The sequence below is a fragment of the Anopheles marshallii genome, chromosome 2, assembly GCF_943734725.1.
Source record: "Anopheles marshallii chromosome 2, idAnoMarsDA_429_01, whole genome shotgun sequence".
Taxonomy (NCBI): Eukaryota; Metazoa; Arthropoda; class Insecta; order Diptera; family Culicidae; genus Anopheles; species Anopheles marshallii.
The window spans coordinates 42070824-42096268 of record NC_071326.1 but is presented as its reverse complement, the minus strand read 5'-3'; the positions used below and the strand labels follow the sequence as shown (position 1 = coordinate 42096268).

General features: G+C 44.9%; 3 protein-coding genes across 4 annotated transcripts; 2 read left to right on the top strand and 1 right to left on the bottom strand.

Moving 5' to 3' along the window:
- Positions 1-1246: 1246 nt before the first annotated feature.
- On the top strand, positions 1247-15843 carry LOC128708368 (1-phosphatidylinositol 4,5-bisphosphate phosphodiesterase). 2 transcript variants are annotated; one of them, XM_053803343.1, is made up of 10 exons: positions 1247-1417; positions 1549-1608; positions 4335-4472; positions 8562-8641; positions 10815-10891; positions 10960-11119; positions 11190-11356; positions 11447-13701; positions 13811-13900; positions 15775-15843. In XM_053803343.1, the coding sequence occupies exons 1-10, from the start codon at positions 1247-1249 to the stop codon at positions 15841-15843; spliced, it is 3267 nt and encodes a 1088-aa protein (XP_053659318.1). The 2 variants fall into 2 exon arrangements, with proteins under 2 accessions (XP_053659318.1, XP_053659319.1); XM_053803344.1 differs by lacking the exon at positions 8562-8641 and adding an exon at positions 6288-6367.
- Positions 15844-19823: 3980 nt separating this feature from the next.
- Positions 19824-20186, bottom strand: LOC128708369 (39S ribosomal protein L33, mitochondrial). Its single transcript, XM_053803345.1, has 3 exons — positions 20146-20186; positions 19947-20050; positions 19824-19876 (listed from the first exon to the last, which is right to left on the bottom strand). Exons 1-3 carry the CDS (start codon positions 20184-20186, stop codon positions 19824-19826), a joined length of 198 nt encoding a protein of 65 aa, XP_053659320.1.
- A 470-nt stretch (positions 20187-20656) lies between these two features.
- Positions 20657-22753, top strand: LOC128717981 (bifunctional lysine-specific demethylase and histidyl-hydroxylase NO66). The gene is made up of 2 exons (XM_053811657.1): positions 20657-20857; positions 20927-22753. Exons 1-2 carry the CDS (start codon positions 20657-20659, stop codon positions 22751-22753), a joined length of 2028 nt encoding a protein of 675 aa, XP_053667632.1.
- Positions 22754-25445: the final 2692 nt, after the last annotated feature.

Sequence of the window (25445 nt, the reverse complement as noted above, 5' to 3'; positions counted from 1 at the left end):
AGTTCCGAGAATTCCGTTCGAGGGAAGAATCGAACTCACCAAGTTCCTCCTGCAATTCCATTGCTAATTATTGAATAATGCTAGAAATGTGTGTCTTAACATAAATCAAAACGTTTCTTGCAGACATTCGACTTCGGCACTTCAAACCTAATGTGCATGTTTATGAGTCAAAGCTTAAAAAAAACTCAAGGTCGCTTCTTAGAGATAAAAACGAACACAGTATTTAACTCACCTCGCACCCAAATCTGTTACACCGATAATAACATTCAATACTTCGTGCTGCAGCCACGATTGATTAACTGTTAATTGGACAAACAAACAAGTAATTGCAATGGGAGCTTGAAGCCGAGATTTACCACCACCCACCCGGCGCTTTTCCGTGCCAGGTGACCGAACGTCGAATCAAGCTCTCGTCTAGCTGGAAGATAAATTAAGACACTTCGCCACGAACCTTCACCATAATGTGCTCTCGTTCGCCATTTGCTCAAGGTACGAACCGGGGTCCCCACCAGTGTTGTGCACCTTCCCATTTCTGGATTGAGATTGTTCGGAGAGCTTAACTGTCACACGCGCGCGCGGGGCACGTGCCCCTTTTTGGTGCCATCGGTTGGGGGCCGGTTTCTAGAGCTGTCGTGGCGATCGTTGTGTGTATGATGGGATTTTTTTTTTAATTTTTTTTTGCAACGGCATATTACACAGAGCGGACCGCATGGGCATGTGACATGTACTGTCGGAATGAATGGTACGGTGGGACCGTGTCTGTTCCGCGCTGTGTTCCTGCGCACACGCGTCCACTCCGTAGTAAGCGCTTAATTTAATAAATGCTGTTTGATTTATTTAATTACTACACTGGCGACGAATATGTGTGTGTGTGTGATGGAGGAGGAAGGCGCCACACGGGACCTAGCAAGCGTGACACGCGATGCAATGCTTTATAGCCGTGGCCTTTGCAGCGTGCTTTAGAGAAAAAGCTCGCCATCACCGGTAGAAACATCTCCATCTCCGTGCAGGGGAAAAACAGGATATTGCGAGAAATTAAATTATGCTCTTCGCTTTTTTTCCCTTTTATTCGCTTGCCTTGAGCACACAATTTGTCCACCGGCATCCGATTTTAATAGCACTTCCATTGCGCCCATTTCTTTGCAGATAAAATCCATCTCCGCCGAGCAGTTACGGGCTTTGTGCAGCCACCGGTCGTCGTCACGATCAGTCGTCGGGTTACGCGCGCGCCAACCTTACCGGCAGGATGACGAAGAAGTTCGAGTTCAACTGGCAGATCCCGGTGCCGGAACCGCTCCTTACCGGATGCGTGTTTGATCGCTGGACGGAGGAGAAGGACAACAACGAGCTGGAACCGAACTGCATGTTCAAGGTGGACGAATACGGGTTCTTCATCTACTGGAAAAGCGAAGGCCGGGTGAGTAGGATACACGCGCCACACTAATAATCCTTCAGCGGTTTGCTGATGATTCTAATGGGGTTTTTTTTTATTGTTTCTTTTATTTTGTTCCCCTGTCTCCACACACTGTGGCCACACAACACTGACAGGAAGGTGACGTTATTGAGTTATGTCAAGTCAGCGATATCCGAGCGGGCGGAATGCCGAAGGTGAGTAGACTTTCAGACCTAGTCGTGCGGCATGATGGTGCATGCTTTCCCTTATTCCTACCGGGAATGCAATTTTACGGTGGATGCAAGCGAAGGGAAAGATAATTGACAGCGCTTTACATTTGTCGCTTTATGCACTTGGAACACAAATGGACAAAAGGATGAGGAAATTCGCTTAAGGACCGAGGGTGCAAAAATACCTTTTAAAAGCCTGTCGAAATGCATGCTTTGTAATGCAAGGCGCCCAGATCATCGTAAAGAGAAGGACAACACCGATAAATAGCCTAATGAGTTGAGGCAGTCAAGGTAGGGCAAGACTGTTTATCCTGGGTAAATAACATCAAATAAGGTTACACATAACAGTCTAAGTCTTCTTAAAGCTGTAGTGCCACAACAGAAGAAAAATTCGTTCAGTGTATAAAAAATGGAGTATTTAAGTTTAAAAAAGTTTATTTACATTGTCACGGAGTTCAAGGTATCAGGAATATTTGATATGAATTTTATACTATTATATTAACTAATAACCAAGACTTGAATCCGAATCCAGGGTATCTCAAATCTCGAACAGCGGATTTTTTAAAAGTTTATTAAATTTATCTGTGTCTGCAGCTCTGGCTTTCATAAAAATATTCAAATCATCCTGTACAAGGCCACAGTATTAGCTATCATTCAGAAAAAAAGGAATAGAAATTGCTTGCCAGTTTGGCGTGAAATCGGCACCGATAATTGTACCATCTCGAGACCCCTTCCCGACACTTATCGACAACAGAATGCTGCCAACCAGGCGTCTAGCTGAGGATTAACGCAAAACACGTGCAAACCCGACCACGCACCCGGCAGTCTCAAAGAACTTGGTGCACGATTTACTTCGCTACCGCAACGTGACCTCGTGCAAACGCTGGCCCGTGAACGCGAACGCATTAAAACAGTCAGTTCACTTTGAAAGCCAACCGTTTCGCAATCGGTGAAAGTTCAGGCCCTGTTGTGGTGTTCTTTCGCACGATTTCCTGTTTATGTGTTGCCGCTAATAGCGCAAACCGATTCCCTGTTCGCCAACCTGTGGGCTGGAAAATGTATTGCAATTCGCATTGCATTCGGGTGGAGTTGAACCGGAAAACTGCACCGGCTGTGGACGTCGATTGAAACGTATGCTCTTTTATGTGGTGGTGCGTTGGTTAGGAGAACTGGAGAGATTTCTTTGAATACTGATCCAGCATCTATCGACTTAAACTGCGGAACGTAACGTAACAGTGGAAGTGAAGTGGAGATACTTCTTTTATTGTGTCGTCTTGGAGATCTTATCGCTTAGACTTGCCAAAACCTTCTGATCTTAATACTAAATTTTTTTATTCTTTTATACATTTTTTGTAGCTCGAGTGAGCAGATCTCAAGTACCCGGAAATGATCCGTTTTCATTTTTTTCTCTAACGCTAGTAGCGTGAACGCTAGAGAAGTAGTTATCGAAGAAGATACAATTGGCTATCATTGCTCATGACATACACCTAACAATTTCCAAAACTCGAACTCCAAACAACAAGAACAAATCGAATTTTAGACGAAGATATTCAGTATTGGTCGTTGAAAAGTCATTTTCATGATAATACTCAGTTACAGCCAAGTACTGCTAATGACCCCTGCAAAAAAAAAAATACGAATTTATCGTTTCACATTTTCGAGAAAGTCTTGGAATTGTTGTCCTCAGAAAAACGCGCGTCAACATCATGTATTAATCACCCAATGAAGTCTGCTGCAAGGCTGCACCCATTATTTACATTAATTAATTAAGAGATATTTTATAACTACGAACTAAAACTGCCAGAAACCAATAGAAATAGGAATCAATAGGAATAGAAGAAATAGATCAGCCCTGATTTACAAAAGTGTGGTGAGGAACGGTGAGGAATATAGAGAGAACTTAAGGGGCATCAATACAATCAAGCAAGCGGGAAGCAAAACATACAGTTTGGGCCTGGACATTGCACTTTTCTGACGATGAGTTCACTCCTTGCTCTGTAATTTCGTCATTTGTAGGAATGTTTGAATGAAATATCATCAGATAATCCTGAGTTTACCCGACTTCTACGAGTTAGAGAAACGTTTCCAGCAAGTTGATTGGACAACTCCTCAAAAAAAAAGACTCCTTCCGTCTATTACTACCAACGCTCTTGCAGTTCGGCTGCATCCAGCATGAAATGAAATACAAAACACTGTTGGCGTCACAACGACCAAATGGCACATACGTAGAGCGTGAAGTGCTGTAGGGTGCTCCTGAGGTGTTCATTGCGAGCCTTTCATCTCGTTTGCTACGCCCATTAAAACAGACCCTTTGGCATATGTGTGCCTTGCCTTTGAAGAGTACTTTCCCTCTCTCCCTAGCGGAAAACCATATATTACTAATGCATAAATAAGACACGTACCTGGCAAGAACCCTCCATTTAAGTTTAGGAGCGTTTTTTTTTCTTCCTTCAATTCTTTGATAAGCAGTAGCCTTCATTCATGTCACATTACTGTTTGTCTTTTCTGTGTTTGCTGTGTCCAGTTTTGGAATTAGTTGAGCAACAATTTTATGAAGGGCATCCACCATAAAAAAAAACCCCTCTGCTAACACTGCTACCGATGCGCTGCGATGGCGTGATGATGCCTCCAATGCTGCTCCCCAACTGTGCCGGGATGGTTGTAATCGTTTGCTTTTGCTTCTTCTTTTTTTCCCCCACCCGCCCCCGCAGGACATGAAGCTGTACAATCAATTGTGCAACAAGCACGGCGAGAACGTGGAGGAAAAATCTCTGACCATCTGTTCGGGCACGGACTACATCAACATCAACTATCAGCATGTCGTCTGTCCGGACGCAGCGACGGCCAAGGTAAGCGGCAGCGGCTAGTGAAGCAAACGCAAAAACTCATCACGTTCATCCGAAGTCTTCGCAAACATGCGGCGCAGCGAGACGAACACACCGGCTCCGGGTGTGTGTTATCGTACGTTTTGACAATCAGCCAACATAACACACCTGCACACGAAAGGAAGAAATGCTCACCGTGTATGCGTGTGTGTGTGTTTGCTTGCATCCTCGTTTGGTCCTCGGACACCCGTTGGGGTGTGCGGATGCTAGGTGCTACCTGTTGCTAGCAGCAACACTCTCGGTCACACACTTGTTGGCACGCAAGCCAGATCGCTCGGAATGGAAATGGTACCAATTCCGTAATTATCGGTTCGACTTACCCGGGTGTCAAATGATGAACATGAGGCGTACAATTCCTGCAATCCTTACCGAGCAGGAGGCAGGTCATGCGGTCGTTTACGTATGAACGCACTTTAAAGCTACCGACTGCGGGGTGCGAGTGTGTCAACCCGATGATCGAATGTACATCAATTAAACAGAATTTATGCCAACGTCGCCAAGCGGGTTGGTGCGCTTTCGATGGGATCGTCGAGTTTTCCTACGGAACGCGCTCATTAGGGAGTGGTTCGTTTTACACGCTGCACAGAGAGCAAACAAATTACTTTGCGTCAGTGATCCAGCCCCTCGCAAACGGTGCCGTCCCGACGCGGTGTTTAGTCAGGCTAAAGAGTTTTAATCCTTGTCGTACAGCATCATGCTGTGTGACTGGGTGAAGAGTGTTTGATAGAAATGGCGTGGAAAGAGCTAGCAACCCCAGGTCAGAGCGAGACAAAAAAGATGTATCCCTTATGATAACATTGCTACGTGTCTTTGCCCAGCAGCATGCTCGCCATTGTCAACGTGTGGTCCGTTCGCCGTCATCATGTACGTGTGCGACGCAAGACTGTTATTAATATCCAGTGGCAGATAATTTGCTCAGTCAACCGGTGATCAAACATCCCGACCCGGGAAAATTCCTACATCGCTTTCCGCAAACATCCACACAAATGGTGGCGTTCTTTATCCTTCCGCGTGAGGCATCATCTACCGTGTTAATCGACCCCACATGAACTCTGCTTTTGCAATCATAGCGTAAACAACGAGTCCTTCCGCATCCGCGCTGCGACATGTCGACGGAGGCGGTTGAACCGTATATCTGGCATTTTGTGGCTTTCGAATGTCGTCAATAATCAACTGTCGGGCTGGAATTTATCTCACCGAAGCGTTTGTGGATGGATTGAACGTGTCTCCCTGTGCGGTGCGTTGCCTCTTATGCACACATTCCGTTCGATACGCTCTCGATGTCTGTTGGCTCTGTTGTGTTCTGTCAGAATCGATAAGCTATCGAGCATCTGTTGTAATTCGCATCATGGAAATACATTGTGTGAGGTCAATGTATCCTGCTGTAACCGAGCCCCCAAAGAGCGGAGCATCTTTCCCCGGGTCCAGTCGTCGACACAGCTCATCTTTGAGTGGGAGTTCCCAAATTTGACAGCTATAGCAAACGGCGTTGATAACGACGCTTTGGATTCTAGCTGATATGATACGCACGTAATCGAACAGTTAATGTAAATGCCGCTTCGAACCGAGCCGAATGTAGAAATGAATGTTGTTCGAGCGCTGGGATGAGACTCGTACCCTATCAACTTCAAGAGCGGGTAGCAGAAGTTTAAATTAGATGTTTCACCACCAAGTCAGTTCAATCTGCTTGTCCGAAGATTACATTTCATGCGTTGCCTTTGATTCTATTGTGCTTCCAATATTTCATGTTCTCCCTTATGTTCCCGTTTTACCTGCCAGATCTGGGTGGATGGTTTGCGCAAAATCACTCACAACGGTAAAGCCAACAACTTCTGCCCAATGACAGCACTCAAGAAGCAGTAAGTTCCCGTCGCTACTACTCTACGCTTTACTACTTTTTTGTTTTGCTTCCACTCCCTTCACATAAACTTTAAACTGCATGGCATGGAATCTGGGTTTGTTTTAATGTTGTTGCCGCATGCTTTTACGGTGTTCGTTGTGCATGAGTTTGGTAAACTCAGTGGGGTTTCTATATGTTTGTTAACTAATTTGCGTTTTCTTTTTCCAACTAACCTTCACTATTATTATATTCAATTTGCTGATATGTTTATATAATCTTTGTCTCCTATTTATATTACCGCTTCCTCGTCAAATCAAGAAAATTTAGGTGAAATAAAGAGGTGTCTTTTCATCGATGTCTTAGTTCAGTGGTCTGCAACCTATGGTCCGTGGCACAAGTAATGGTGGTTCGCGGAAGAAATTGTTTGGTCATTGAACCGATCGCTATCGCTCATATATTCACTGTGCTGATCAAATAATCGTAAGCTAATTTGAGACTTGCATCAATCGTTTACCATTTTTATAGGCAGTTCCTGCGCATAGCCTGCAAATGTGGTCCGCGATAAGCATATGTTGAACCAAAGTGACCATTTGCAGTACTAAAAAAGTTGGAGAATACTGTCTTAGTAGATTTAAATAAGACCAACTTAATAGGTTTTATCAATTTTTTTCATGTTTGCTTGAATTTTGTACATTTTGTACTGTGATTCGCAGCTTCGTGGTTGTCAGATAGCGTGTATCTCGGGGAACACCTGTACGAGGGCGACTCCCATTCGCTGTTTATCAAAGAGAGATCCTCTACAACTGTATTGTAAACAATAGTGAACGCAGGGAAAAACTCTCGGGTGTTGAATAAATCATTCACCGGTTGAATGTATGTTATTTTCTTCGCTTAAAATTTCGTCACTCCACTCCACTACGTTGGACAGCCTAAACACAAACGTCCGTGAGAAATCTGCCATCATTTCCCAGCCCAGTGAGTGTCGAAGTTTCCCATTGAGGGTGGTTGGTGCCACTGACGAAACAATAGAACAGCACTGACCGTCTGTCACTCGGCGACGACAAACTGTCTGTCAGTCGGGAACGATCTAGAGACTGCTAGGGAAGAAGTTCCTACCATTATGCAACAACATCTAGCCAACAACAAACACGGGCCGGGAAATGTGCTGTAAATTAAATTGTATTTCAACTCCAGCCACTGCTGGCACTGCAACACGAACAAGCGGAGACGATCAGAACGGGAAGCACTGTTTGCTTTGGATCGTATCAGCCCATAAAGGTGGTTGATGGCTATTTTGCATCATATTATCTCACCTCCATACTGCTCGGCATGTTATCTGTTTGCATTTATTTTTGTTGTAATGTTTGTCTCTCCTGTGCGAGACCGCCGTGATGATACTGTGCAAGCTATGATAATATTGGCAACAACTTGCCCTCGTATCGTGCATGGGTGCAAAGTGCATCGGCTGTATAGCCTGCAAAACACCTGACCAGTTGTGTAATTTGAAACTTTAAAGTTACACTCCACGAGCGTATAACAAACAGCCTTTCTTTGTCCTTGCATGATAGGCAATCCTTGGGTAAATCCATTAACGTTGAAGTTTAATTCAATCAACACGCCTCCCACACCGGGGGTGGAGACCTTTATTCGTGCTTTACCGTTGGAACCTGCCATTGCCCGTGTGCGAGGTGTTTGTTGCAGCAAGAAGCCAACTCCATCGTAACTGGAGGGAATCTAATTATCTCTATGACATCATTTCCTGGCACGATGGCGATCGGTGTTCGGCAGTTTGAGCACTGCGGAAGACGAAAGTTCTTCGAACCGTCCCATCCGCATTCAGTTGGAGTCCACATGCGCTTTAGTCAAAGCAAAGTAATAGTTAAAGTGTTAACGGTGTAGCAGCACCAGTTACGGAAGACCATGGTTGACCTGATTTGGTCAGCATCCCTAGGGCCTTGACCCAAATGCCTCAGTATTCAGAGTGAAAAACGTTCGAAACAAACTTCAGTTGGTGAATGAAATTGAGATGAATTTTGGCAAGTTGGTAATAAGTATTAAATGTTGCCTACGCTTTACTACATCGTCTCAGCAGATCTCTACGTGTAACTTCATTATCCGTTTTTTTTTAGGAATCTTGAAAGCTGCATTATGTACTATAATTACAATATTTTTTTATTTTATTAACTTATTATGATGGATGCACTTTATGACAGCTCTGGCAACAAGGTCTTCGCGATATCACACACAACATTAAAATGAACAACGTTTGCCCTAGGACTAACCTGATGAAGCAGTAAGTGGGACGCGTCAATCCGCACGAACAAGTCCAACAGAACGCACCCGTCTTCCATTCTCGTATTTTGCTAAATTGGTTGGGTAGAATTTATCTTGCTCTCGAACGCGAATAGCTTCATCGTTGTAGTGTTATGCATCGTTCCGGAATACATTATTCAGTGTTGTGTTGCGTGTTGTGGAGTAGTGCGTTCCCGACCCCCCCGGATCCATGATTACTATCACGAATGATTGCCTAAATGTAGGCGCGCAATACCTTTCCCTCGTATTGTGACCTAATTAATACCTTGCCTAGTGTGTATTTAGCAACTTTCTTGAAGGTTGATATTAATCTACCCTAAAATCAACTGCATCACACTCACCAATTATCTGCCATACCGATACTTTTCCGTTTTTAGCCACTGTGGCGCACGCACTTGCTTTACTGTCCTTCGTGTACCGCTGTAAGCGCACAACAGCTGATGATAAATAATTGAAGAACCATAAAAGACAGCGGAAGGAACGGATCCGCCCCCGCAGAACCGGCCGGTTGGTTAGTGGCGGCAACCCCGAAGAAAGCGCAGATCCTCAACAATCATGCAAATGAGGCAAATTGAGTTTGCAGCAGACGCAGATACGCTACCGGACATGCTTCAATCATCATTACCTATCATCACCATCATCATGCCCCAGCGCCGCACGGTGCACCCGATTGACCACGCTTATCCCGTAAAGCAATGGGGGTTTGGGTCTGCTAACCAACTAGTGTCGATGTTGTCATATTGCTCGATTAAACTCCGCACCGGTTATCCGGATGATGGTGATGATGATGATGAGCGATGATTCTGACCGCAACCGCGCCCTATTCGCATTCAGTAGCAGCCCTAATTGAATTGGCACCTTTCTTCAATGTGCGCGGCAAACGCGGAACGTTCATAACTGCTGCCGCCCTCGCCGCTGCAAAGGTGTAGATGGCAATCGAATCAAATTATCCACTTCAGTTTTACTGTATCTTTGTGTGTGTGTGTGTGCGGTTGTATGTGTCATTAAAAAAGTGTGTCTGTCGGCCCAACTGCAACGGCACCAGGCGCCTCCATTAACACCGGTCAAAACACGTGTTGCGAAACAGAAGCGGTGCGGGCGCGGTAGCTGGCTGACACGAACGGTTTAAGGTTTTGCAAATCTGCCTAAACACAACCTAAATGTACTCAATTACGGATAATAATGCATAACAGGCATGCACATACAGATAAGAACAGACCATATGGTGCACCCTGTTGTTGTTTACGCGCGCCAACCTTCCCCGGACCGGTGGGTGTCATCTTAGATGTCAGTTCGATGCTGATGCCTTCCCTGCACTTAAAATATTTGCATATGAATAATACTGGAGTATTCTTTCGCCCTTGCGCCACCGCTGCACGTGTAATGCCGGTCGGGGGCTTTGTTATTATTGCGGGCGTAAATTGATCGGATACGATCGAAGCGACTGCTATACGTGCAGGCGTACATTTGATCGCGTCAGTTCACAATGTCGCTGCAAGTGATGTGATTGTATTTCAAACGTTTGTTTATTTTAGTCCACAACAATCAATTATAATTAAGTAGATATTGTGGGGGGTATTTATATTAATTTAGTTTTTATTTTTTCTAAATGTTTCTAAATGCTTCCAAATGAACAACGCTACCTAACCTCCATTATGATATAGCAATGCAGCTTGGCATGTTTTCACTATTTCACATAAAATATGTTAAGCATATAAGTGAACGCAGCGTTATTTATAATACTTAAATACATTACCTTTCGAATGTTCCACGCGTTAAAGGCGGATTTAATTACGCGAGGCACCCTGTTAAATGTCGAAATAAACCCCCGACCATCCGGCATATTAATAATCCGTACAATTGTTTATTAATGTGTAGTGTTTCTTAATGTTTGTAATATGAGTTCTAATCGAGTTGGGTGATGTAAATACGCGTCTGTACAGTGCTGTTGTAGATTAGCGTCATTTAGCCTTATCATATAATATAATGTCATGTATACGCTTGTTGCTTATTGCGCTTATTCTGAAGCTTCTTTTACTGCGCGTATTTTATTACTACTACTAACCTACTAATTTTAAACATGAAAAGTGTTAAGATCAAAGAGTAACATTTTTTGTTGTAACACATACCTTTCCTTACTCTATGCAAAACAGTTGGATGAGGTTGGGATTTCTAGTCGATCCGCGTGGAAAAGTTCCAGTGAAGGTGGTCGCTCGAACGTTTGCCTCCGGTAAGGAACATTTGCTCTAGCTCCAGTGGCAAAATATTAATTTCCTCCTTAATCCTCTACACGAACAGGCAAAACGGAAAAATTGGTCTATCAAATACTGTCCGATCTGGGGCTACCGAGCGGCAAGAACGATGCGATCGAGAAAGATGACTTTACGTTCGAGAAGTTCTACGAGCTGTACCACAAGATCTGCCCCCGTAATGACATCGAAGAGCTGTTCCGGTCCATGTAAGTAGCCGTTAGTGTACGAACGCCGAGCAGCGTGTTATGTTTCCTTCCGTTTTTTCCGTCACAACAGCACACAGGGCAAAGCGAACTCCATCAATATGGATCAATTTATCAACTTTCTAAACGAAAAGCAGCGCGATCCGCGATTGAATGAGATCCTCTACCCGCTGTACGACGAGAAGCGAGCACTCGAAATCATCACCACGTATGAGCAGAACGATGAGGCGCGGGAAGCAAGTAAGTGGGGTGGCGGTCCCGAATGTGCGCACGATGAACCACGTCGAACCCTATATTAACGTTGCGTTCTTGTTGTCCCCTTCCCTTCAGAAACCCTCACCAAGGACGGGCTGATTCGGTACCTTATGTCGGACGAGAACGCGCCTGTCTTTCTGGATCGTCTCGACATCTACATGGACATGGACCAACCGCTGTCGCATTACTACATCAACTCGTCCCACAACACGTACCTGTCCGGCCGTCAGTTCGGAGGCAAAAGCTCGGTCGAAATGTACCGGCAGACGCTGCTGGCTGGGTGTCGGTGCGTCGAGCTGGACTGCTGGGATGGAAAGGGGGAGGACGAGGAACCGATCATTACGCACGGTATGGCGATGTGTACCGACATTCTGTTTAAGGATGTGATCTATGCGCTGCGTGACACGGCCTTCGTCACTTCCGACTATCCGGTGATACTGTCGTTTGAAAATCATTGCTGCAAATCGCAGCAGTACAAGCTGGCCAAGTACTGTGACGAGATTCTGGGCGATCTGCTGCTGAAGGAACCAATTCCAGACTTTCCGCTCGATCCGGGCGCAGCACTACCCCCACCGTCCTTGCTGAAGCGAAAGATCCTCATCAAGAACAAGCGGCTAAAGCCGGAGGTGGAGAAGAAGGAGCTGGAGCTGTTCCTGCAAGGCGAGTTCGTGATCGAGGACGAAGACAAGGAGGATGCGAGCGCGGTAGTCGATGTGTCAAAAATTACCGAACTAGCGGCCCCGGCCGCAGCCGCAGTTGCACCGGTGGCAGCAGCTGCAGCATCGCAAGACGGTGGCGAGGAAGCGCCAATCCAATACACCGGCTCTACGACGAACGTACATCCGTGGCTATCGTCGATGGTGAACTACGCGCAGCCGGTCAAATTCCAAACGTTCGATTACGCGGAAAAGAAGAACGTCCACCACAACATGTCGTCGTTCGCGGAGACGACCGGTATGAATCTGCTGAAGTCGCAGGCGATTGAGTTCGTCAACTACAACAAGCGGCAGATGTCGCGCATCTATCCGAAGGGTACTCGGGCCGATTCGTCCAACTATATGCCGCAGGTGTTCTGGAATGCCGGCTGCCAGATGGTGTCACTCAACTTCCAAACGTCCGATCTGCCGATGCAGCTGAATCAGGGCAAGTTTGAGTATAATGGCAACTGCGGTTACCTGCTGAAGCCGGACTTTATGCGACGTGCGGACCGTAGTTTCGACCCGTTCGCAGACGCACCGGTCGACGGTGTGATTGCGGCATCCTGCGCGGTACAGGTTATTGCCGGTCAGTTCCTTTCGGACAAGAAGGTGGGCACGTACGTAGAGGTGGACATGTACGGTTTGCCGTCCGACACGGTGCGCAAAGAGTTCCGCACGCGCATGGTCCCGGCCAACGGGTTGAACCCGGTGTACAATGAGGAACCGTTCCTGTTCCGTAAGGTAGTACTGCCCGATCTGGCCGTGTTGCGTTTCGGTGTGTACGATGAGAATGGTAAACTGCTCGGACAACGGATCCTGCCGCTGGACGGTTTGCAGGGTGGCTACCGGCATATCTCGCTCCGCACGGAAGCCAACTTCCCGATGTCACTACCGATGCTGTTCTGTAACATTGAGCTTAAAATCTACGTGCCAGATGGGTTCGAAGATTTTATGGATGCGCTGTCGGATCCGCGTGCCTTCATGGGTGCCGCCAAGGAGCGGTCGGACAACATGAAGGCAATGGGTATCGAGGAGACGGGCAAGAAGGACAAGGAAGAGCAGGCCCGGAAGGAGGAACAGCGCGTCACGGAACCACCGCTCGTGTTCGATCCGATCACGGTGGACTCGCTGCGGCAGGAGAAGGGCTTCCAGAAGACGGCCAAAAAGCAGCAGAAGGAGCTGGACGCGGTGAAGAAGAAGCACGCCAAGGAGCGGGCCGGCGTACAGAAGCAACAGAATGCGGCGATCGAGAGGTTGATCAAGGGCAAAAGCAAGGACGAGATTAAAGCCGACCCGGCGGTACGCAAACTGATACAGGAGCAGAACACGCAGTGGACGGAAATGGCCGAGCGGCATAAGAAAGAGGAGTGGGAGTTGCTGAAGCAGCAACTCGCTGACCAGCAGGACATTCTGCGCAAGCTGATGGAAACAACGCAGGCCGCCCAGATGAAGCAGCTCGAGGCGAAACACGAGCGGGAGATTAAGGAGCTGAACAGTCGCCAGGCGAAAATCTCGGTCGAAACATCGAAGGAGGTCGCCAACGACAAAACGCTCAAGACCAAAGGCGAGAAGGATCGGCGGCTGCGCGAAAAGAAACAGAACAACATTAAGCGGTTCATGGACGAGAAAAAGGTACCCGTTGTGGCGATGTTCCTGTTTTCCCAATCTATTTTTTTATAATCAGCATGTTGTGTAATATTGCATCTTTCTATTTCCCTTCCTCTCTTTCTACCTTCTGCAGACTGCCACCATCAAGCAGAATCGGGAGAAGGAAAAGCTGAAAGTAACCCACGACAAGCAGCTGGAGGAGTTGGCGAACGATGTGCAAAAGGTATCGTTGTCGCCGGGCGGCGTCAGTCTAGTGGGTGGTGTGCGGGAGATCGTTACGATCGAAACAGTCGTGTAGTTGTTTAGTGGCGTCCGTCCAATATCTCATACCACCTTTCATCCGTTACCCGTCTGTATGATTAGTGTCTGAAAGTTGCATTGCATTGCCTGGACCTTTCTTCCCCGTTCCTATATTTCCTCTCACACAATGTCATTAGCAAATCAGTTTGTTCGTAGTAGTCTGTTTGCCATGTAATGTTCGGTCTAGTGAAAAATAGCCAATGGCAACCAGTAACTGTACACAGTATCGTTGTGATAAAGCAATAATCCCATCGGAGCAGCCCGCAGCAACACCAGTAACAGCAACAACAGCAGCAGTAGTAATAGTAGCAGTAGTACTTAGTTAATGCATGTGTCGAGTTGAGCGCATACTTCCAGGCCATCGTCTAGTCCCCCTTCTCCTGCTAAGGCTACCCGCTGCTAGCTTCATGAAATTTCGGCTCCAGTAGGTTCAATTTTTTTACTTTGTTTTCATTATTTTTTTTTCATTTCCTTTCGTATTATCCCTTATTTGGTTTTGTGTTTCTTTGGTTTGTTTGTTTTACGTTTGTTTCTTTATTTCACTGTTTAAATTTGTTGTTTGTCAGCACCTTTTATGTTTTTTTGTATTTATTTCCGTTTTTATACTGCTTCTTTTGTTTTGCTAAAATTTTTTTATTCTGCAAAATTTTAATGATTTCCATTTCATTTCTCCCTGTTTTTCGGTTTGAATTTTACCTTTTATTGTATATCATCCGATGTGTCGGCTGTCCTGTCAAATGTGTTCTGTTACGCATTGTTAGCTGTCGGCTAGCGGCTGTAGGCTTATTAGTAGCGGCAGTAGCACTAGCATTAATGTCGAACAAAAATCCACGAGCAGCACATCGATACCGACCGTAAGCGGTCCAGCGGAGACGGTAGCATCACCTCCCGTTCCATTTCGTAGCTTCTCCACCATTCCGCCACCGTCCGCGCAGCACCTGATCCGATTGAACACGATTGAGGAAGCGAGAAAGCGCGAGGAAGCCAAACAATCCAGTTGTCCCTGCGTTTGTTCGTGAAGGGAACGGACGGAGGGAAAGTGAAGTAGTGGTCACTTTTCATCAACTTTACGAAAAGGATTCCTCAATAGCTGTTTCCTTAGGGGCCCGTAATATGTCGGCTGTGGAATTCGATTGTGACGACGAAGCTTACCGTAGTGCCAAATGCATAAGTATTATTTAGTAAATGTAAGCTATTTTATTTTCTTATTCTTTGTTTTACTTGCTTTTTCTAAACTTTGGTTTAATTGTTGTTTTTGTTTTTTTTTTTATTCATTCCATGCGGAAGTAACATTAACTAAGTAATGTTTGACCTTTTGCTGTTTTATTTCTTTGTAATTTATTTTACTTTAAATTGTCTTATTTTTTAATGAAGAGATCAATTTGTGATATTTTTACATACAACTGGCGCTATAAAATTCAACAAACTAAAAAAAAAATTCATGGAAATGTTACTCTTAAATCGTGCCACGAGTTTAGTTGATTTAATTATTACTTTATTCCATCCATTATTATTTGCAAAATAACTTCCCATATAAATGCGCTTCCTTATAGTTTTCCTGCGTATAGACTAATCATAATGAAAACTCTTTATAGTAGTTATTTTCCTACAATGAACACAATTGTATTAATCATGTTACTCCATTTTTCGCCTATTCGTATTTGATATCTTTTGAACTCTATTGATGAAATACTAACGCAAACCCTCTAATGTATTTTTGTCAATTAATTGGTTTCATAACATGTACTAATATTTTGTCTTTTTTCCGTCTCCTTTCCCTTTTTTGCTTGCGAACAGCTCATCGAAATGTACAAAGTGGACGAGGAGGAATATAAGCTGGCATCGAAATACGAATTTTTCGCCTAAACATTGCGCACCACCTTCACCGCAAGCTCCTCGTACCGGGCCAACCGGAGAACAAATGAAACGAAAAACAAAAAGGCAAACTCCACAAGACAGCCATCCCCATCCGTGCAATGCATTATGGCGGTTCACTCCAAAGACTCTCCCAAGCAGGGAAAGTCTGAGCAGCAAACCCAATGAAAGGAAATGCCATCCGTATCCTTACCAAACTGTGTGTGTGTGTATGAGTGTGTTGTATTAGGCCTTGAGGAGTGCGTGAATAATGGAATGGATGGAAACAGCAAAGAGTAAACTACAAATAAAAAAAAAACACACACACACGGATAGAACTTATACACACATATTAGTATATCTAGAGAGAGAAACACAGAGACATACACCACGTACTTTATGAATGAGCGGGAACAAATTGTTAAAGCGAACCAGGCGCCTCCATTTCACTTCGGCACCGGATGAAGAGTTCCTTTCGAGTCTTTTTTCTGTATTATCTCACGCGCCAGGTCACTCTGCTATGTGTTCTAACTGTATCTCTTTGTTTTTTTTATGTTAGTTTTTATTTTATCAATATTAAGACCCGTACACATGATGGCTTTTTAAACTTTACGATCAACAAACATATTTCGTTAAACTTCTCTCTAAATTTAAGTTTTATTCGATTTACTTTTAGTTAGCCAAGTTATCTCTATCCTTTCAACCATGTCAATTGATAAAATGTGCTCTAGTTGTTTCGTTTACCAAATATTGTGCACCCCACGCATCTTGCCCGCTTTAATCAAAAGGCACCGTTATCTTTCTTCTTCGTTGTGTAGAATAGGGTTGAGCGAAAGTAATTAGAACAAGTATAATAGACAACATAACACAAGTCTCTGGCTAGCAATGTGTTACTACTACACCGTTTATATCAAATCTTCAAGGAGGTGTGTTAATAATCAATGCGATTATAATGGTCCAATACTGTTGCAATCTGAAATGGTGTGTTTGTGTGTGCGTGTGTGTAGCAGCAAACATTAAGCCTAATAAAGGAATACATAATATAGTAAAGACAGTGAAACTGAAACAAACTCCCCTCCTAGTGAAGCAAATTCTGCAAATTTGGTGGAAAATTGCCGCCAACAGAAGCCCACGCACCTTCCCTTTCGAACCTTGCACACTTGCGTGTATGAGTGCGTATGTGTGTGTATGTGTGCGTGTTAGGTGATTAACAGCAGAAATTATATGAATTACAGTTTTAAAGAAACACAATACTATGAAATTAAGCAAAGCAAAACAAGAGAACAAAACCAAACGTAACCAAACTGATATAACCCCATTTTTTAGATATATAAGATAAGTACGGTTTTTGGGGATAAGAAGAAGAATAAGAAAAGAACCGCAGAAAGGGGTGGAATTTGTTAAAAATCGAAACATTCGCCAGAAGCTATCGGAATGATAAAAGAACGATATAACAGTTAGAACCAAAAAACAAAAAAAACACACACACACTCACACACATGTAGCAGAAGCTAGAACAAAAGCAAAATCAAATCGAAAGATAGAGAATGGTAGATTAAATGTAATTTTAAGCATGAAACAACCAAAACAATAGCAGTAGTAAAAACAGATTGAGAGAAGAAGGATAACACAGCGATAATGCAAATGATACCAATTGGTAAAGAATAGAATGGAACAAAACCAAAAAAGGAGTAATATACGTTGCGTCGCAGTAATATATACGTTGGTGGATTTTATATATGCTCGTTAGATGCTTTCTACACTGTTCAGGTCCACACATACCAAGAACACAAGGATACTTTTTTGTTCAAAGTGGAATTTTTCTTTTCTGAAATTAAAAACAAAAAAGCACACAGGATGATAATTTTTATTTTAGGCAAGCTGCTTATCGATTCGGCCAGGCATAAAAATGAGAATAAAAGGCAGGTTGAAAGGTTAGAGGAATGTTGACGGTGTGCGTGTGAGTGTGGGTTTGTGTGAGGAAGAGCTAGATTGTGTTACTTCTCATTACTGTTTATTATTCTAGAACTTGTAAACATTAAGACACAGACAGACAAAAGGTAGAACAGACAAACAAGGAACAAACCCCTTGTACCTTTGTATCTTAGAGTCAAGCTTAACTAACGAATGAGAGTCATATTAGTGCCTATTTCGAGTGCAGCTACAAACTGCGATAATTGCCCAATGCCATTGTTCCTTTGGATCAGGCAAGGGGAAAATCGAACGGTTGTGTGGCCGCTCGATTCCGTGTCCTCCCACGACTGCATGAAGCGGTTTTTTTTTTACTACAAAGATACGCTCACTACCATAGGAAAATAGTATCCTACAGCAGGAAGGGTTGCTATCAGCAAGCGCCCATATCACCACAAACTACCACAGAAACACGCACGCACGCACGCTCGCATACTCATGCACACTTGCTTGTGAATGAACACACTTTCTCCTTTCCGTTTACCTTGTTGTGCAGCAACAAAACAAACAACAACACACAAGTGGAACCGAATGCATTGCGTCCGGCCCCCTCCGTTCGTCGGCTCGCTGTCCCCGTTTCGTGTCCGGTTCTGGACAAGATGGTGGGCCGGCGGACTCTGGTCTGGTTGGTTCGCAAATACACTCTAGTCGTTTACGTTTTAAGAGTATGTTATTATATATTGTAAGAGCAAAACAACAAACGCAAACGTATGTAGCAAACGAATGAAACAAGAAAGCATGAAAAAAAAACAAAAAAAGCAACAAGAACAGCAAGAAGGAAAACAGAGATAAACGATTAAAGCTAGTTACACAATATATCATTCCGAGTAAGAGAAAATGGGTGGTTGGTGCGGGAAAATCTAAATCGGGAAAGTGGTAAACGAACGAAAAGAAGCAAACAGCGAATAAGCTATGGTTTGGTAGTACGGAAAGAATCTATCTAGAAACAAAACGTAAACCCCCGAATGAGATGTGGTGAGAGAAAACGCAAACAGGAAAACTGTCATGAACCGGTGAGTCTTTAAGTTTTTCTTTACCATTGTAGCACAGAAAGGAAGAAATAAACAATAATAACTGAAACACGAACGTTACCTCACACCGTTCATCCATTGCCTCTGTCCCACTGTCCGTGCATCCCTCTCTCCCAAATGACGACACCCCGTCACGTCCATGTGTGTGTGAACCACCTTCTGCGCCTTCTCTTCTGCGGACGTTCGTTTCCTGTTGTCAATGAACTAATTGTAATTACAAGATGCAAACAGAAACAGAAAAAAGTAATATCATGAATAAAAAGAAATCTATTACGATAGCTAATCGCAGTTGGCGGTGTGTTAATGATTCGCTAACCAGAACTTGTTCGGTGATCGGACGCTTTTTTCAGGAGCAGTTGAGCAGCTTCAGTTGAGAAACATACCGTTCAACTCTTCCTATTCGTTGAATTCTTTATGTCGGTTTGGGGCAAACTGATTCAAAAAAGAAAGAATTTGCTGAATTTACTGAGATACTTGCTATTTCACATGAGGAATATTTGTGATGATTGACGATCTTCTACAATGCTATCCGAAGATTCAGACGACCATCGAGGCTCGATCGCATTCATCTGTTTGATACTAGTGTGATACTTGATTGCTAGTCGTAGAAGGTCTCCAATAATGTTCAAACATGCTAGTAGACATGATGAAACAAACAGTTTCTGTTGGTTTCTGACCCCAATGAATGATCATGAATGAATGTTTAAAGATGTGGAAACTAATCACTTTCTTCCTATGGGCCATCTTCTGTCGGCTACATTCTACAAGTAAATGTCTTGCCAACGACTGTCCTTAAAAGCAATTTTCAGCATTTAAAAATTATTAGATCAGTCTTTTTTTATGCATTCCTTCATTCATCTATTGGAATTTTGTTGAAATAGACCATGGACAATACAAAGACAGATTCATTTGAACGTTTGGTTTTGTAATCTAGATCGATTTATTTATGTACAGTCTACTATTGGGTAACGGTGAACGAGAAGGTCCTCTTCAATTCAAGCTTCGCAGCCGTTTGCGCTCTCGGTACAGAGACATCCTTTGGACTGTGGAAAGGACATACAAAACGATACCATATAACATGTTAGGGAAAATCGAAAGTTCAGCCGTACTTACTGTAAGGATCAAAGCGTTGCAGTTCCAGCTTGTCTGCCAGCCGCTCCCGGATCATTGTAAAATGATGCCCGCTGACCGCACTTTCCATCAGCACGAGAATGTTCCTAAAACGGGGACACATTGAATGGGGCGAATGGCATTGTTTGATCTTCGTCTGGAATTTCAACACGGAAAAACAAGCGGACGATGTTTGCCTTACTTGCTTTTTGCTTTCTTCAGCAAAATGTTGGTCAGGAACATGTTGTCGGCGAGCTGGTTTTTTTTAATAACGCACCAAATTTGTGGCAAATTGCCGGTTTCCCTCCCGACAGAATGCACCAGAAAGACCACCAATGTTTACAAAACGCATGCAGCATAAGTTGCTGCTGTCAAACGTGCACTGCGCACAGCGGGATAAACCCATGGACATGGACGGTTCGCGTTGGGGATTTTGTTTCTCAAATTTAACCACCAAAAAAAGCACAAAATTATCAAAATTAAACCGCGTTGCAATAGGTATTTTCCCAAACAAAATCAATCAATTAAAATAGCGCTGGAAAAGAAAAATGAAAAGTTCTGTCGACTGCCTGTCAACCGAAACTGTCACAACATTCAACGCTCAATCAAGGCGCGTGTTGTGAGCACAACAAACACAGCAACACCGTTGCACCGTGTTGCGAGAAAAAGGAGCGCGTGATTTTTTACCTCCAACGCAACGCGCACTCTGCACGATGGAAACCCTAGCTGTTCCAGTGTTTGCCAAACCGGCTGACGAATTAGGCAATGATGCTGTAAAACCGGCCATCACCAGTACACCGCCACCAGGTGTAGCCAAAAAGCCACCCCAGAAAAGGAAGAAATCGTCCGCCTCCCCACAGTCGCCGCCGGGTACTGATGCATCAGCGGGCACTAAAACGAAAAGAGACAACGAGGTAGACGCGTGCGATCGTGAGTAAACTTACTTTCATATCGTTTCTAACAGCATCTTACGCTTTTTGCAGCACGATGCGAATGGTGCACAACTGCCGGGCTCATCCCAGGGTAACACTACACCGAGCGCTAAAAAGCAGAAGCAAAAACAACCCGACGAAGGAAAGGAATCCGTAGGCAAGAAACAGAAAATGTCCGGCAAACAGGCGCGCTTCCATATCAAGCTGTATGCGACATCGAAACAACCGGTCGCCAGCACGACGGTTGGCATTGCGAAGAAAAAGAAAGCTAAACTACAGCAGCAAACGGTGGCCAGTGGTGCTGGTGCCGGTACGGAACAGCACAAACAGCAGAACGGAACTGCGGCGGAATCGAAAAAAAAATCATCGAAGAAAAACCGCCCGTCGAAGGTGAACGGTTCGATCGGTTTGCCACCGACCAGCGTCGCGACGCCGCTTAAACGCGTTACGCAGATAAAGCAGGAACCAAAGACACCGACCAGAACGAGCACCGGTACGGCCCTGCACGAGCTGGACAGTGTAACGATCGGGCGGCACACGTTCGCTTGGATGATCGGTCCCGGCACCACGGTGGAAGAGTTCATGCGCACGCACTGGGAACGCAAGCCGCTGCTGGTGCAGCGTCACAATCGTACGTATTACGAAGGTCTCTTGTCCCGCGCCATGATCGACGAGATGCTGCGCACGAACAACATTGAGTACACGAAGAACATCGACATTACGTCGTACCGGGATGGACAGCGCGAAACGCATAATCCGGACGGGCGTGTTCTGCCGCCGGACCTGTGGCACTTTTACGGCACTGGCTGTAGCGTACGCATGCTGAATCCCCAGACCTACCTGCGCTCGGTGTACGAGCTGAACGTGAAGCTCCAGGAATACTTCCACTGCATGACGGGGGCCAACTTCTATTTGACACCGCCCGGCAGTCAGGGCTTTGCGCCACATTACGACGACATCGAAGCGTTCGTGCTGCAGATCGAGGGCCAGAAGCGGTGGCGACTGTACGGACCGCGCCAACCGCAGGAAGTGCTGGCGCGTGTATCCTCCGACAATCTGAATCAGGACGAACTGAGCGGACCACCGATCCTGGACGTGGTGCTGGAGGCGGGCGATCTGTTGTACTTTCCGCGCGGCTGTATCCATCAGGCCGCCACCGTACCGGGCGCCCACTCGCTGCACATTACTGTGAGCATGTATCAGCGTAACTGTTGGGCGGATCTTTTCGAGCAACTGCTGCCGATTGCGTTGGCGACTGCGGCAGACGAGGAACCGTTGCTGCGTGAAGGTTTACCGCTCGATCTGCATCAACACTTTGGCATCGTGCATTCGGATGGTACGAGTACCGAACGGCGACGGCTGATCGTGCGCATTCGTACCATGTTCGACAAACTGTTCTCGGATACAGCGATCGATGCGGCTGTCGATCAGCTGGCAAAACGGTTCCAGCACGACGCATTGCCACCGTTGGTCGATTTCGGCGAGTGGGATGATACGGTGTACGGTGCAGGGAATTATGAGTTCCGCCCGGACGGAACGGTACAGTGTGCGAGACCGATCGAAGATCGTTCCTCGGTGCGGTTACTCCGGCGCAATATACTGCGGCTGGTCAGCGAGGAGGAGAAGCTACGCATCTACTACCACACGGACAATTCTCGCGAGTACCACCAGTACGAGGCAAACTTCCTGGAGCTGGACCACGAGACGGCGCTCGGGGTGGAGCTGCTAATAAAGATGTACCCGAGGTATGTGCTGGTCAGCAGCCTGCCGGTGGAGGATCGGCTCGAGTTCATTCGGAGCCTTTGGGAGAAGGGATTGATCGTTTGCCGACGACCTGGTGAGGATGCGAATGTGAACATGGCCGCTTCCACTTCGTAAGCATAGCCCATACAAGCGAACAATACTTCTAATAAGGGGTAGGATTTCATACAGTCATAAGAAATCCGGTTTTCAATTCCTTTACTGTATTTTGGTAACTTTCGTTTCGTTCCTTTCTAGAGGGCGCACAGAAATAAAATGTAACATTCGAGTAATCAAAAGTTCAAAGCCGTGAATTCATTTTATTTAATTCCACTCCATACGAGGCGGGTCCCGATGGCAGCGACGGTAAGCGACTGGAACTCGCAGGCAAGACTAGAATTCCTACTGATCAGGGGGTAAAAATAAAAAAAAAGCTCTTAAGCGATAAATGGTAGTCATGCCTGATCGTTACACCAAGAAGTGAGACGAAGTTGTCATGGATACCGATTGGATAAATTAAAATAGACCCGTATTTGAGTTGGTTTCCTTGTCAAGTAAACTGTCAGTGTTTGTTTGCTTGTGTTGGTCACGCACACAGTGCTGTGAATGGGGTAGTTCGTTCGATCGCTGCTTGTAGAGATGAGCGCTTTGGAATGGAATCATGATACCGACACGATCGGATCCATAAAACTCAGAGTGCGAGTGATCCGGTATGATTCGTTATGCTTGACAAACGTGCAACATTCGATCGTTTTGCGAAGTTGATACTCGTTCTGTCTCACTACATGGAAGATAATATAAACCTTACAGTTGACGGTGGAACGGGAGTTTGCTGATCAAGTTTAGGTAACAATCGCTACTACTGTTCTTACAACATACCAACTCCAATTCCAACGACGAACAGATTTTGAAATCAAGAAGCACACGGCACATTCACTCTGACCGTATTTGACCCACACTGGCGAAATAAAAAAAATATTTTTCAAAACGACTTTACAATCTGTATGCTGTGTAGCTTACTCTTTTCGAAGGAATACAAACATGCAAACGTATTATTTCAAAACCATTTTTATGTGTCACTTCAAGTGAATGGTTTTGATCGATACCAATCAACCGCGTATATGCGTTCATCGGGTCCGGCACAGCAACCATTTGCACTGTGCTACACCATAGCAACCAGTTGTTACCTCATTCCAAATTCCTCATTAATCGCAGTCGGAACTGAAGCATATTTCAATGCAGGTTTTTGGTGGAAGCACGACTTTATTACTTTCAAACTTAGTGTCTTATTTTCTTTTCTGTGTTTTTAATTTAATTAAAACTGGTAAGGGGAAACTTCCGCGACCATCTTCTAAAGGCCAATCCAGATCCTGGCATTTGGGGTTTCCTTCGTAGAGGAAGCATTACAAGCTCTACGTACTCTACGATTGCGTCATTGTAGTACAGCGAATAGAGTTTGCCAAGCCTCAAGGAGATAGTCATGTCGTCAGAATGCCACAGGGCGATCCATCGCGTAAAGTGCTTTTTGCTCGTTCAAATGACCAAACGACGGAGCTCGAGGTTGAGGGGTTTAGCGAACACAAATCGATTGTTGCGTTTTTTTTATTTACTACTGGAGTATTCAAGCGCGAATCGACCCGAACCTGTCAGCTCGGAACCATCCACAGGTTCGCGTCGTCTAGTGGGTACAAGTAGGTCCAGTAGAAACGTTTCCGCCTGTACAAAGATCGCAGATTTCGCTAATACGCTTTTTTTGGAAAAAGGGGAAATCTTCTTTTCTGACTCAAATAAAATATTGTTTTTTTTCCAATTATTGTTAATGTTTTCTTTGAAAAGTCGCCTTAAATTGCATCAGGATTCGACATACGTCGACCTTTCCCGTATTATAGTGGTCCGCTATAATAGTGTATCTCGGAAACTGCCTATACAAGAAATCATAATTCATCTACTCCGACCCGTGGGGGAATCGAGTTCGAGTCGGAATCAGTTCGAAGCAGGTTCAGTAGGTCCGAATGCACTTGCTTGAAACGCAATTTGGTTTAACTTTTGCTGGTTTTAGGTGATCCGGTGCCCGTTTCGACACTTTTTTGTAATCATTTTGATCGATACCCGCAGAAGTCCATCTACGGGTAGGGATAGGGATGGCATCCTAGCCTCATACATTTGTATGGAGCTGCAGAGGTCTTATGACTCAACGACCTTACTTATTCCGCAGATTTTTACCGGGAAGGTATCAAAGTTTTCTACGGGTTTTATTTACTGATTTCTGTTTCGGGTATGATTATGCCGACCCGTAATTTCAGGATATGATTTTATGACCCGTTGCATCCACGGGTCGGAATCGATACCGATAGGGTTCGCATCCGACACCGCGTCAGGTGGTGAAGTAAATCGTACGACCCACCACTATACTGGAGACGGTGGATAAATTGTTTGTCCCTGCTGAAAGAGTTGCGTGGCCTCAGTTATCAACAACACCGGCGAAGACTAAGCTACATGCAGTGACGCAAGAAGTAGCAGCTGTAATCCAGAATTCGAATGCAGAATCAATTGATAAGAAACTTGTTGTAGGCGTGGAATTCAACTGCATTGCTGTAATCAATGTTTTTTTTTTTCTCGCACGTTTTATGGTAAGGGCAGTTGTGTAGTGCATGGACAGTAAAATCAGTAGCACTATCGTTGACGTATCGTACAACTGTGAAGTGGGTATTTACTAAATTACTAAAGAACCATCACGAAACGGCAGAGATTAATCAACGATTGACAATTCTTTTCCTTTTCATAATGGTTTTTTTTTTGTAATTTTGTGCAGGCTTTCCAGCTTTGCATA

Excerpts from the sequence above, each read along its gene's own strand:
- LOC128717981 (XM_053811657.1), top strand. The coding sequence starts at position 20,657 with ATGGAAACCCTAGCTGTTCCAGTGTTTGCCAAACCGGCTGACGAATTA. Across the intron at positions 20,858-20,926 it reads AAACGAAAAGAGACAACGAG|CACGATGCGAATGGTGCACA; the intron begins GTAGACGCGTGC and ends CGCTTTTTGCAG.
- LOC128708369 (XM_053803345.1), bottom strand. The coding sequence starts at position 20,186 with ATGTTCCTGACCAACATTTTGCTGAAGAAAGCAAAAAGCAA. Across the intron at positions 20,051-20,145 it reads CTGAAGAAAGCAAAAAGCAA|GAACATTCTCGTGCTGATGG; the intron begins GTAAGGCAAACA and ends TCCCCGTTTTAG. Across the intron at positions 19,877-19,946 it reads GCAACGCTTTGATCCTTACA|TCCAAAGGATGTCTCTGTAC; the intron begins GTAAGTACGGCT and ends TCCTTTCCACAG.
- LOC128708368 (XM_053803343.1), top strand. The coding sequence starts at position 1,247 with ATGACGAAGAAGTTCGAGTTCAACTGGCAGATCCCGGTGCCGGAACCG. Across the intron at positions 10,892-10,959 it reads CGCTCGAACGTTTGCCTCCG|GCAAAACGGAAAAATTGGTC; the intron begins GTAAGGAACATT and ends CTACACGAACAG. Across the intron at positions 11,357-11,446 it reads CGATGAGGCGCGGGAAGCAA|AAACCCTCACCAAGGACGGG; the intron begins GTAAGTGGGGTG and ends CCTTCCCTTCAG.